The 14,833-nt window shown below is 35.0% G+C and overlaps 1 protein-coding gene across 3 annotated transcripts in view; it reads left to right on the plus strand.

Moving 5' to 3' along the window:
* The window catches only part of FZD3 (frizzled class receptor 3), a 79,623-nt gene extending 64,926 nt beyond the window's left edge, over positions 1-14,697 (plus strand). For all 3 annotated transcript variants that reach the window (XM_019636096.1, XM_019636098.1, XM_019636097.1), the window contains 2 exons: positions 2,097-2,330; positions 9,048-14,697. In XM_019636096.1, coding sequence (XP_019491641.1) covers positions 2,097-2,330; positions 9,048-9,261 — 448 coding nt within the window. In that variant the 3' untranslated portion in view covers positions 9,262-14,697. The remainder of the gene's footprint in view (positions 1-2,096; positions 2,331-9,047) is intronic.
* Positions 14,698-14,833: the final 136 nt, after the last annotated feature.

Genomic DNA, 14,833 nt, shown 5'->3' on the forward strand with positions numbered 1-14,833 from the left:
TGTTGTTCAGCATCTTAGCTGTAGAGGGCAGTGTCACTGGCCCTCATATGTGGGATCCAAACCGGGGCCCTCTGGCATCCCAAGCCAGCTCTTAACCACCGTGCCACTCAGCCAGCTCGCATTTATCCTTTAAATACAATTCCCTAGAGCAGAGAAGGAAAAAATGGAAAAGATCATTGAACAACAACAAACATGTATTTTCTAGGCATTAATTCATCCTTTAAGAAAGTCCTTTATTGAATGCTTACTATGTGCCATAAACTGTTTTGGGACACCAGGGATTTAGTAGCAAACAAAACAGGCCAAGTGCCCACTTTCACTGAGTTTCCTTTGTGGGATTTACTGTGATTTATCTGCGTATTCTTTGAAATTTATATATATATATATATATATATATATATTTTAATCACAGTAAAACATAATGCTGAGGAAAGGGCTTGAATTAAACATTCCTGGTCATCTCTGGACCATGTACAAACAATTCTGTAATAGGGTTGCTTTAGAAATTCCAGACAGAGCTAAACCCAAGCTACCCTTATGGAGACTCATCCTAGTTATTTGGGGGATCCTGGTTGGCCCAGAATCCTTTTGAAACTGGTTAAAATTCCCAAGGATCCTTCTGTTTGGTTTTCTGCAGCCATGGATCCCCACCCAACCAAGTCATTGTGAATCCCCCAAGCCAGAAGTGTGTTCTGGGCTGGAGTGGCAGCCCCGTACTCTGGAACTAGAGAGTGTGAGCATCCTTAGCTATATCTAGCATCTGTCTGGTTTAGCCTCTGAGAAATGACTATAAAGTAATCATAATAATGGTTACCAATTAGCTGAGCATGTGTAATACTTCCGGCACTGTTCTGAGCATTTTGTATATTGTTAAATCATTTAATCCTCTAAACAATTTTGTGATCATCGTTTTGCAGATAAGGAAACAGATGCATAGAACCAAGTTTTCATAGCTAGTGAATGTTAGAATTTGGATTCAAACCCAAGCAGTCTGACTGTAAACCAGTTTTTGCTCTTCACCCCTCTATTATACTGTGCTATAGAGACTGGCTTCTAAAATTTTGTTGATCAGATTAGCATTCTCCTTCTAAGTGAAGCCACATTTAAGACTGTCTGACTCTAACTGAAATATATTTAGAAATCTTCTTTTAGAATTATCTAGGTCACATCATTTACTTTCTCTGGACCTCTGTTTTCTTATTTGTAAAATGAGAAACCTTCACCATTTGAAGGTGGATTAAACTTTTGGAGCAACCAGAAGTCAGTTTGAATCAAGTTTTGAAAATAAATTTAGAAAATAAAGTCAGCAATCAAGACTAACTTGGTGGGAGTGGAGTCAATGGAATTGTAATAGATATGTATAATATTGGGGGGGCGGCAGATTGGGGATGGGGGTTGTCACTTTGAGGGGTAAAAAGTATAACTATTGCTCTGTGTTGTACATCTGAAACTAATTTAAATAAATAAATGTATATTTAAAAAAAGTTCAAAGGAACTGAGAAATAAACAAACATAAACTTAAAAAAAAACACAAACCAAAAAAAAACAAAATAGGATTTAACTTTCTTTGGCAAGTTTTTAAACTTTAAGTAAAAGCTTATTATTTAAAAAAAAAAAGACTGACTTGGTATGTACGTATATATGAGTGGGGCCATTGATGACAGTGGAGCAAATACTGGGTTTTGTGTTTCTTTTGACTTGTTCTTTCTTCTATCTAGTTTTTTTTTTTTATATTCTTTCCTCTGTTGATGTTACCTTAAATCGTCCTAAAGACATTATGTGGAGAGCAATTCATTTCAAGAATAATGCCAGTGTGTCACAAAATATTGTTTCTTGGTCTATACGCAGCGGTTCTCAACCTTTCACAGGGGTCGCCTAAAACCATCGGAAAACACATATTTTCGATGGTCTTAGGAACTGAGACACCGCTCCTCTATCCGTCTCCAGGCCCACATGCAGATACGCCCACATACAAGTACCCAGCGACCCCTGTGAAAGGGCTGTTGACCCCCAAAGGGGTCGCGACCCACAGGTTGAGAACCGCTGGTCTATAGGAATGTTAATCTGTATCTTAAATTGAGTATTTTGTTGTCTAGGATAGTGAATGAGAGCCGACAGGTACTCCAAGAACCTGATTTTGCTCAGTCCCTCCTGAGGGATCCAAATACTCCTATTATAAGAAAATCAAGAGGGACTTCGACTCAAGGCACATCCACACATGCCTCTTCAACTCAGCTGGCTATGGTGGATGATCAGAGAAGCAAAGCAGGGAGTGTCCACAGCAAAGTGAGCAGCTACCATGGCAGCCTCCACAGATCCCGTGATGGCAGGTGAGTGTTTTTGGTAGCTTAGTTTATTTCATGTGCTGAATTAGAGTTACACAGCTTAAGAAGGAAGATTAGCCAACTCTAAAATAGAAGTGGAACATTGCTAATTTTTTTGAACTGTACTTGGGAACGGTTGTCCCAGATTATGATCAGACTTAAAGCCTGTCAGAGGGAGTTAAGAGTTTAGACTTGATGCACTAAGCAACACAGAGCCATTGAAGGGTGCTGAGCAGGGAGAAGGCGGGGCGACGAAGGTTGTTATTTTAATTAGATTAATTAGCAGACAATTATGTATACCTACCATATCAGTCACTGTGCTAGGCTCTGGGAATGCAAAGATAATTTAGGCATAATCTTTGTTTTTAATAAGCTCACAGTCCATTAAGAAAGATAGTATAGTCACTATTAGTGTTGTGGTTAAAAACAGGGGATCTGGAATGATAAGTCTCAGTTTTCTCATCTATAATAATATCTGCCTCTTTCATAATGTTGTAAAACAGAAGAGAGAATATATTTAATTGCTTAGAACAGTGCCCATCTCAGTGTTTCTGATATTAACTTCTATTATTGTAAGTGAACAACTAAAGTAAAATATAAGTATGATGGTACAGCCAGCCCTCTGTATCTATGGATATTGCATCCATGGATTCAATCAACTGTGGAGCGAAAATATTTGGAAAAAATAACATTACCTTGTTGCTGACATGTGCTTATGTAGTTAGGCCTATAATGGTGGTATCTGTACTGAAGATGTATAGACCTTTTTTTTTCATCATTATTCCCTAAACAATACAGTATAACAGCTATTTGTGTAGCATTTACATTGTATTAGATATTACAAGTAATCTGGAGATGATTTAAAGTGTATGGGAGGATGTGCATAGGTTATATGCAAATACCACACCATTTTATATTAGGGACTTAAGCATCCTCGGATTTTAGTATCTATCCGCAGGGGTCCTAGAACTACCGTATTTGCCGGCGTATAAGACGATTTTTTGGCCCTGAAAAATATGCCTCCAAGTGGGGGGTCGTCTTATACGCCAGGTACACTTCAGATAGACTGCCCATAGTGCTTGCTCCGTGCCATAGTGGCCTCCCGATGCCCGCCCACTTCATTCCACATACCGTTCAGGCATCAGTAGCGCTGCTGGGTGTATGCTCGGCTGTTATGCGATTTTGCGAGTGTGGTAAATTCGGGTTACCGTATATTTCTTTACATATGCATTGAAGATTCGCGATTTTGCGCTATCATGGTGCCTGTTAGAATGTTGAAGAGCTCGCACTTGCGCACTAGTGAGGTCCCAGGGAGATGCTGATGCAAGGGTGGACCAGACTGCTATAGTGACAGGGCGGGCAAACAGGGAGCAGGGACCAATCAAATCAGGCTTTGTATACAGCCAACAGCCAACCACAATACTGCACCATTGTACAGTACAGCATAGAAAATGTCGACCAGTCAAACCCCTGTCATCCCTATCATGGCACCAGCCAAAAGAAAGAAGTATGATGCAAATTTTAAACTGAAAGTTATAAACTTTGCTAAGGAAAATAATAATTGTGCTGCTGCAAGACAATATGGAGTAACAGAAAAGATGGTTCGGGACTGGAAATCAAATGAGAAAGCATTAAAGAGTATGCCAAGGGGTAAGTGTGCATTAAGAAGAGGCACCCCACACTGGCCAGAACTCGAAAAACATGTAGCAGACATGGTGGCTCAACATCGCCAAAACGGTTATGTGGTGACACGAAATACAATACGCTTGTTTGCACTTCAGTGGGCCAAATCAAATCTGATATTGTTTTACCTTTTATTTGGTGTGTGGAAGGTGTGCGGAAGAGGGGGTAGTCTTATACGGCGAGTATATAACAAACTCTGTATTTTGAGTGGAAATGTTAGGGGGTTGTCTTATACGCCCAGTCGTCTTATACGCCGGCAAATACGGTTATTCCCGGTGGATTCCGAGGGAAAGCTGCATAGTCTAGGGATTGGCCAGCTTCTTCTATAAAGAGCTACATGGCAATTAATGTAGGCTTTGTGAGTCATATGGTCTCTGTTGCAGCTATTCACTTATGCTATGGTAACATGAAAGCAGCCATAGACAATATGTAGTCAAATGGGAATGGCTGTGTTCCAATAAAACTTTAATAAGAAGGGTGCGAGGTCAGAGAAATCTTCACAGAGAAAATGTTAGAGAGAAGGCTGGATGTATTATCTTGTTAAATTTGACAATGGAGACACTAGGTTAGAAACTTCTTAGGAGCTTTGTAATAATTTAGTTTTATGAAGGTTAGTGGGAAAGCAGTGGCAGTGGGAAGAGAGAAAGAACTGATCTGGAAAATATTTAGAAGAAATGAAAAGGTAGGAATTGGTGATGTATTAATAGCAGCTAGAGGAAGACTGTGTCAAAGTTTTTGGGTTGTTTTTTTTTAACAATTTGTAGTTTGGGAAACTGAAGGAATGAAAATTCTTATGCCTAAAATGGAAAGCATTCTGTGTTCACTTTAAAACACCTGTTTCTACAGCTGTCTGGTATTTTTTTAGTCTTATTCCAGCCTTTCTCACAATCTTCTGTGTCCTAGTGTAGGATATGATTCCTATACTTACTCTCTTTTTAGATCTTCTCGTTTTCCCTCTCAACTTGATGTCTTTGCCTTCTAACTGGGTCAGCTACTCTATGTTTTAACAAACAGTAGTCTTTCTTTGTGATATATTTTTATCTTTTTTTATCCATTTCTTTTTCCTTTCCTTGCCAGATTTTTGAAATGAACATTTTTACTATTTCTTTTCTATGTATACTGTCCTTTATTTCTTGTTTATCTATTATTTTACTTCTTCTTACCCACCTAAACTTACTTAAAACATCACCAATGACCTGTTTTTTAACCACATACAAATATCTTTTGTCTTTCCTGCCTTTGTCCTTCCATTGAGCACTCCTATATAAGAAGCATACTTCTAAGTGCTAGGAACACAGAGATGGAAGACAGAAGAGTAAGCAATCAGTTACGATACACTTTAATGGGGATAATAGAATCATATACAAGGTGCTTTAGGATCCCAGAGAGGTAAACCATCTCACCCATCATGGAAAATCAGAGGAAACTGCACAGACAACATAGCACTTCTAAGTTGAATAGGATTCAGAGGATGCATCTGGAAATTAAAGACAAGGAAATAGTATATGCAGAGGCAAGGAGGACAGAAAGCTTAAAGTTAAGTACCGGAGTATGGCTAGAGCATAGCATGTACATTTGGGCAATTATGATGATGAAATCAGGTTTGTATTTTAGAAATACCACTTTGGCGACAGCGTAGGAGAGAAGGAGATTTTAGGTAAGCCCAGTTGGGAAGTTTCTGCTGTAATTTAAGGGCTCTAACTTAAGACACTCTATAAAGAAGGAGAGAATCAGAGAGTCTTTTAGAATATGCTTTGGCAACACCACCCTCCCTGAACTATCAGCATTCTTTGACTTTTGATATTATTAACCTCGTCCTTTTCAATAAGGATTGAACAATTATTTATAGTACAATGCCTATGCATGTGGCATACTGCATATAAAGAGATGTATAGAAGAAAGGTGAAGTGTAATTTCTGCATTCTAGGAGGATATAACCTTACAGGGAAGATAAGACATACACATAAGAGCTGATTAAATAATAGTGCCAGCCAGCAAATAATTAAGACAATGAGTGATAGAGATGATTGATGTTATAGAACTTCAGAAAAGAGAAAGATCAGATTGGCCCATGAAAATATCTTAGAGGAGATAAATAGGGTGAATGAATGGTAACAAAAGATAAGTTCATATTGAGTGGAAAATTTCCAAAGGTAATTAATTATAGCGGACTTCAGCCTCTGAATCCAGCACAGTGCTAAGCATATATATGCAAATCTACTGGATAACTAATGACTTTAGAAATAATGTGAGCATTTCCCAGAAATTCAGAGCCTAAAACTGTAATCACAGCCTACTTAAACAGTTCTATAATATGGTGCCTGAACACTCATACTATAAGACCTCCTGCATGCCCAGAACTTCAGAGCAGATTTGAAAGATTCCAAGACCACGGTGTTGAACCTAAAAGTCTAAATAAGGATTTTCGTAATTCCAAAAGTGATCTCATGGAGACTTCTTTCTGCATCAGTCAATTTTTAAATTTACTTGTTAACTAACACTACCTTTTGGCCATCTTTTTCTTATCATCTCGTGGTTTCTTGGTTATGAAAGAAAACACACACACACACTCTTCTCAATACTCACTGTAGTCCAGACTTCTTGATGGATAATTATTGATCTCAGTGCTATGTAAAATAAAATAGACTTAGGTAAATACACTTACATGTGTGTGTAAACTGCAAAGAATAAATAATTGGTAATTAGATGAAAGGTTGGTTTGAAAAGGAAGTGGATGAGTAGGTAAGTGGAAGTTTGGGAATGAGTGATTATGATGGTAAGTAGGTGACACAAGAAGGGAAAGCTAGGAAATGTATAATGAGATACTAGTGAAACTATAATGAATTCAATTATTTATATTAATGGTAGCAAATAGTATAGAGAATCAAAAAGAGTAAATCATCTTCAGGTTTCTTTTGTTTTGACTGTGGACTACACCATATAATCTTTTTATTAAATTAACCATCCTAATTGTTTTGTCTAAACTTATGTTAAGATTAACGTATATTTTCATATTGTGTATTAGAGTAAATGATCACAGTGGCTTAAATGATTGTCAAAAGATAAATAAATTTGGTGATTCCCAATTGAGATTAAATACTATAATTAAATTTATTTTTCTATGTAGTTGATTCCTAATTATCCAGGAGCAGGTTGTTCATAGTCCAGAATTTTGTGGATAGCCATATATTTCGCTTAAATAATTAGACACAAGAACTCAATATAGTAATTTTTTCTATGAAAAATATATTTTTTGAGTTTTACTTGTAACTCAAAGGTTTAGGTTTTATTTTAGAAAATACTCAATTCATATTTAGCTGAGCCATCCTGCTACCTGTTGGCAGCTCAGCGGCTGCTCAGCTCGGGCTGGACTCAAACCGCTGTTGCTCAGAGCGCAAACTCTTGAGCGAGCTCTTAACCAACTGAGCCACTCGGCCGGCCCTTCAATTCATATTTTTAAAGTGATTTGTTTTTATTTTTAATTACTTTGATATCATTCCTAGAACTGGATCATATTTTACTTTTTTTCATTTGCCAAATTATTTGAAATAGACACTTAAGAAGTCATTGAGAGGCGAAAGATCTCCAAATTAGCAGACAAATCATATTTGGGAAAATCTTTCACTCAGTTTACGGCAATAATGATTAAGCAAAATAGTAATAGAATAACAAGCTCATTCTGAAATATTTTCATTTGCAAACTTTGTAATTATTTTACCAAAACATGCAAATCAAATTTAAAACTGGAACGAAAGATGTACTTTTATAATTTAAAAGGATTTCTCAATTTTTAAACTCTATGATCTAGCGAAAACATTATTTAACAATTACTACTGTTAAAGTAGATCACCTCAGTAGTGTATGAAATCAATCTTTAAACTTTATAAATGATTTATATTGAGTCATGAAATTTGTAATTATGAAGGAATGATAAATGACAGCCAGTAGGTCTTCAGCTGCTTATGATTAATTCTTTTGATGACTATTTTAAAAAGGAATGGCCTGCTATAGTCTTTTTATTTTTAGAAACATTACTTAAAATTTCATATGTTAATTAAAATTATAAGTTATATTAAGTTTTCTTCGAGGTTTGTTATCCTAAGTTAAATACTTTTTACAAAAAGGTGTATGTATGAGTGTGAGTTTTCTTACCTCTGATGGGGGCTCCGATGAGTCAGGATTGCAACACAAGAAAATTGAACAGCTCCCCACTGCTGCCTTTTAAGATAAGTACATTGATGGAGGAGAAGACTGCCCACAGTGAGCAAGGTGGCCCAGATGACATACTCATAAGCTGGGTCTTAGGCTAGGGGTACTGAGAGAATTTGCTTTAGCAGGAATATAAGTTACAGTGTGTTAGGATGTTGTTACATATATTTAATTAGATGTACTTTCTATGGAATAGCATCTTCACAGCCTCAGGCCTAATGAAAAGTAATTAGGACCATTTACAGTAGTTAATTCAGCTATTAACTGGGCTATCTGGAAAGAAGCTGTCAGCACACAGCGTCGTCATTGCTTGCCAATTCATTCAGGTTTTTTTGTTGTTGTTACACTAATTTCTCCTCTTATTTCATATGCTCCCTCTTCCTGGTCTTTTAGTAAAATTTGAGTTTGCTGTATTTCCGATTATAATCAACTTTCTAGACTCACTGGACAATACCGTATTTCTTCTGTTGTTGTTCTTCCCCTCCCTGTATCCACTCCATAACCCCAAACTCATTTGAAAGTGAAAAGGATTCACACTTAGTGTAGTTCCATGTCAGTCAGCTCTACTTAACCTTACTTAGCGTTTGTCCTTCTGCAAAGAATAGGACCTTAACTCTGAATCTAATGAGATTTCCTCCCTTCTTTTGGTTAGCCATATGTATAATACTACCGTGTAAATGAAATTACTGTAAATCATCAAAAGTGGTTTTTACTTTTTCACTTGTTGGTTTCCTAATCATTTCACTTAATGCGGCAATTTTCACGAAAAATTTTGGTGTTGTTTGCTAGTATGTTCTGTTACCCGCTTCAAAATAAACTCTCCTATATTAGGTACACTCCCTGCAGTTACAGAGGAATGGAAGAGAGACTACCTCATGGAAGCATGTCACGACTAACAGATCACTCCAGGCACAGTAGTTCCCATCGGCTCAATGAACAGTCACGACACAGCAGCATCCGGGATCTCAGTAATAACCCCATGACTCACATCACACATGGCACCAGCATGAATCGGGTTATCGAAGAAGATGGAACCAGTGCTTAAATTGCCCTGTCAAAGGTGGAAAACTTGTGCCGTTTAGAAAGCAGATTCTGTTCTTTGCCTTTGCATGACTGATTGCTGTAACTCTCTGTTATGCGTTCAGTCAGGTGCAGATTGTGTCCATTGGAAAAGTAAATTTTTGCTTTTTATATTGCATCCATCTTGGAACATCAAGATGTCCAAAATGCTAAGAATTATATCGTCACATAAATAATCCTTATTTCTAGGTTATGAAGAGATAATTATTTGTCTGGTAAGCATTTTTATAAACTCATTTTATATTTAGAAAAATCCAAAATGTGTAGTGACTGCTTTGTAGTGAACTTTCATATGATATCAGTTACTCGTGAGGTAACATTCTTGGTCGTTCTGTTAATAAAACACAATTTCAGAGTTAAAGAAATTTTCTATGCAAGGTTTGTTTCTCAGATGAATAATAGGACTTTGTAGTTTTATTTCCGCTGAGTGAAAAAGAACTGTGTTTTTAAACTGTAGGAGAATTTGATAAATCAGCAAGTGTATTTTAGCTAACGGAATCTAAGATCAACATAAGAATCTGATTAGTCTTTTGAAGGCTCTTTCAAAATTCTATCAAAATAAACTTCATCCAGAGAGATACAGGAGTAGCAATGGACATTTTTCCCCCCTATAATTGAGCTGATTTTATTACTTTTGTAAATATTACTTTTACTGGCAGTGTTTTTTACAACTTGTCCATATGCATGATGGAAAAATAATTTTTAGCTATTTTTTTCCCATGTAGTAGTATTGATTCACAGAGAACTTTGTGTTCATATCTGTTCTGTGGAGGCATGTAATAAGATCAGCATCACACATTATAACGTGTTTTTTTTTTGTTTTTGTGTTTGTTTTCTGGTAGCCACAATTACAAAGTGGCAAAATGTTTTCTCTGTATTCATTGTTGTATTTTTCTACAGTGATATGTGATCTTGCCAAAGCCACCATCCAGGTCTTGGTATCCAGGCCCTCCTACCACTGAGCTGATTGTCTGCTCTTGCATTGCCCAGTAGCAAATAGGCTACAGATTTTGTTCCTCCCTGCTCCCTCTCCCGCCCCCCCTTTTTACTTTCAGATTCTGGATCATTCTTTTCTTGTTTACAGCTGAAATATATATAACCTAAGTGCAAAGTGGCATTTTATTTGGGATATCTGAAAATCATTATAGCTAAATGAAGCATGGTTAGTCTTGCTGTGAAGTATCTTTTAATCTTAAAAATATCAACTCAAAAATTGACATTTTGTCTTGTGTTTAAATTATTTTTAGTAAAAACTATGAACTTTATTAGGCATGAAATTGATCAGAATGGAAAGAAAAATTCTGGAAAATGCTGGATGTGTTCTATAGAAAAGCATATTTAAACAAGCAGTCCTCAACCCTGACTCCAGGTAAGAATCACTTGAGGTACCACTGATGCCCAACAACTCCCTCTCATTCAGATGAGAATTGGTAGTTTTTTTAAAAAAAAAGGTTTTCCAGGTGATTCTCATCTTCAGCCAGGCAGTAGTCTGTTTTAAATTAACTTGCCCCTGATGATGATCTGATGGCATCCTATTACATCATGTGAAAATCTAGATGATTCAGTATTATACTTTTATATCATTACCTGATTCACAATCATTCTCCACTTTGTCCTTTTATTATAATATAATGTGGAATTCTGGGCTCCAGTCCTAAAGATTCTTATTCAGTAACTCAGAGGGGGTAGGACTTTGAAATCTGTAGTTATAAAAATACTATAGGTAATTCTTTTGCAGGTCGTCTAAGAATCACACCTTAAAAAATATTCTTGACTCCAGAAAGTCTAGCTTTGTCATATGCTAGCTTTTGACCTCTAACAAGTTAACTTCTCTGAGCTCTGTGCTTCAGCTCCCTTGTTTGTAAATGAAGATAGAAGATAAATACCTATCTCACAAAGTTGTCAAGTAAGGTTCAAATGAAAAATCATATGAAAGCACTGTGAAAAGCATGAAATACAAGGGATTAAGATTATTGAGGATTTAAGAGATTTGTTTGAGGGCTATTATAGTACATTCCCTGACATGTGTTTAATTCATATGTACTTTTACTGTCTTTTTTTTAAATCAAAAGTACTAAAAAAGTAGGTGTTGATAAAAGAAGCTTTTATCAGGCACAAAAATCAGTTTTCTGATAAAAATAATTTGTATATCATGTTTCTTTCAAAGTTCCTATGTCTTAATATTTATTATTATTAATTCTTCATAAGATATATTTGAACATTTGGCCCAAAATGTTTTTCTTTTTCCTCAGTCTTCATTGTTATTCTCATTGAAACTGGAGTTAGTATTCAAAATAGGCAGAGTCTGAATTCCCCCATAACTAATATTTAGTAAGTCTTTTTCTCTGAAGGCAGGCCAAACTTATAACAACTCATTTATAAATAAATTAGTAATTCAGGAGGCTTTTGTCTGAGAATCTCTCCTGAGAACAGTATGACAAAACCAACACAAACATTCAGAAACAAAAATAAGGAGTTAAAATAGAAGGTACCAGCTTGAGCTCGAAGACGTTGTCAGTCGTTGCCATCTGCGTTATATGATCAATTGCCAAAATGTTAATTGGTTTTCTTGAACAAGTGGCCAAGTATAGACAGTTAAGTGAACATCACTATTAAAATCTTAACTTTGTGCTTCCTGATTTTTACATATTCATTTGTAGCTTCTCTGTTAAACTAACTGTTGGTATATATTGTAGGTGCTATATTGACATTTCAGTGACTTTCAGTATCTTAATTTTGTTCCACAAAATTTACTTAATATTGTTTATCCATTATCTTGAATAACAGCATTTAGTTTGGGCCATGTTATTTATCAAACTAGTGCTCCAAATTAATTTCTTTTTGTTTTTGTTTTTTGTTAAGAGACAGTTGAAGAACTATAGCAAAACAGCAATTTCAAGTTTCAACAAGCTTAACAAACTGAGCAAGGCTGGACAGCTTTCTTACCATATGTTTAATTTGTGTTGTGATTTTGTGATTGGCATATAATAATGCTTAGTGTTTTATTTGTTCAGCTGACAACTGAGAAAATAATAGTGCTCTCTAAAATAATATATATTCAAAAGGTTTTGAAAAGTACTTTGATTTCATCAATATTATATTTATTTTATTCAGTAATTAAAAGATCCAAGGCAATATTAAGCTAAAAACAATAGTTTCTAAGAACAATTGATTAATAACTCAACATCTAGCACAGGGTTTAGTACATAGCAAATTTTTTAGTAATTGAATAAATAACTCATATCATGCAACTCACTTTTACCCTAGTAGAGTCTCACCTGAAAGAAATTTGAAGGATTTGAATTGAAATTAAGTGAAATGAAGTCTGCTTTATCAAAAGAACATGTGGCAAGTAATCAGAAATAAGTAAATTGTACCAAATGAAACCTATTTCTCCTATAGTAACAGTCCATATTACTATTTAAATTAAAAATTTATATATATACAAACTGTACCAACACTTTATATTAATTTTTAAAGGTGAAAGCTATTCTTAGTAATATTTAGGCTCTTGTTGGTTTTATGTGAAGTTAGATCTTGTATTAGTTGGGTGAATGAATATTCAAGCAAACCTTTGTTAGCAATAGTTTTCGTTTTCTGCTTCTTAGAGCAGATTTATAAAAATTCTAAGAATCTCTTCAAATTAGAAAATTTGACTATATTTTAACCTACCTCATTAGTTTCTTTGTGATAATACTTGGAAATAATGGAAATTTTAACTATCTTGGTGTAGGCTATATCCCCATGAAATAACATGAACTACTTAAATTTTTTTGATAAAATAGTGGATCATTGGCTGAAGCTGAGAAAACATTAATACTATACCAAAATTTGACTATGATGATATTTATACTGATTTTGACATGCCAAAGGTACATTCATGTATTATCATACTTGGATGACTTACATAGTCTAGCGTAATGAAAATTCTACTGGGTTTGGAATTCAGAGACCCATAATTACGATATAAACTGGACAGGTCGTTTAACTTCTCTTAGTCTCAATTTGTTCAATGTAAAATGAGGATAAGGTAAGTTTTGGTCCCAACCAACAGGATGTTGTGAGAATCAAATGACATAACATGTATTATAATGCTCTGCAATCTATAAATTACTCTATTTACATGTTTATGTTAGAATTTTGGGGTTATAGAAAACAAAGATTGGTCTTCAGTGATATATAGCAATAACAGCAAAATAGTAAATTAGACCAGTATTCTTTTGGCACAATCTTTAAATCAACAATTCAGTTATCCTTTTAAAATGAGGTTTTTTTTCAAGAGTGGCCATGCCCTTAAATTGTGCTGGCTCTTTCATATATGTTATACTACAGTATGCTCTCAAATTTTATGTGGTTGAATTTGTAGGTCACTTCCAACAGAAATTGATGATCTCCACTATATGTTACCTTTGATATGAAATTATATAAAATAGCTTGACTTCACTGAAATTTGTAAGAAAAATATATAGAGGACTGTAGGCCTTAACTTTTTTTTCTTTGAGGACTTCCACGTGCCTAATTCTCTATAAGAACAAGTTTTAAAAGGAGATTACTGTAACTTGGTTTTCAACACTGCAAAACTTTAAATTTTACGTCATAACATTATCTTAATTTTTTGTATAATTGTATATATAATTTTTTAAACCTGCATAAAATGTATTTCTCCATTTTTTTCCCCCACATATAAACACAAAAGATGGCATCTTTACAGAACCAAGATTTACAAAGGAGTTCATGATTCTTTTAAACTTTTATCCCTTTTTACAACTAATTAAAATAAGAAAAAGTGTTTACATTTATTTAATTCAGCTATGTTTCCTAGTAGCTGTATAATTTTATACATTGTTCTTTGGCCATTTCTGTCTATTTTATATGAAAAAATTAGTTGACATCTCTTCATAATTTATCTTTTTTGTTTCAGTTATATGAATTTTGGGAAAGGAATAGGAAGACTACATCCTTTACCTTCCATCTGACTGTAATCAGTCTCCTGGGTTTTTTCTTATAATTTAATTTTAATCTTAAATTTTTTAAAGAACCAAATCGATATAGGATTATAATTATCTCTCAGGATCCAAAATCTAGGAGAAAATGTTAAGGTCTATCCAGAACCGGCCATCTTTGTAGACATTATTATTTTGGTTGATTTATAAAGGGGTAATATAATAAGTTAATGAGCATATTTTTTATTCTATGATCTCTAATTAGAAAGTAAAATTTTGTTGCTGTAAAGATAAGAGAAGATAAAGTTTCACTTTAGTCAAATCCCATACCAGTACAAGGTTACTTTCTGTAAGAGTAGTTCACTCTGTTTCAATGCACTAAAGAAAGTTTCCTTCAGGGCCGGCCGAGTGGCTCAGTTGGTTAAGAGCTCGCTCAAGAGTTTGAGCTCTGAGCAACAGCGGTTCGAGTTCTGGCCCGAGCTGAACAGCCGCTGAGCTGCCAACAGGTGGCAGGATGGTTCAGCTAAAAACAAACCAAAAAAATAAATAAATAAATAACTATCAAACCTCAGCAAAACCTAAGAACCTGTCCTT

Source organism: Hipposideros armiger, unplaced genomic scaffold (assembly GCF_001890085.2).
Source record: "Hipposideros armiger isolate ML-2016 unplaced genomic scaffold, ASM189008v1 scaffold_27, whole genome shotgun sequence".
Classification (NCBI taxonomy): domain Eukaryota; kingdom Metazoa; phylum Chordata; class Mammalia; order Chiroptera; family Hipposideridae; genus Hipposideros; species Hipposideros armiger.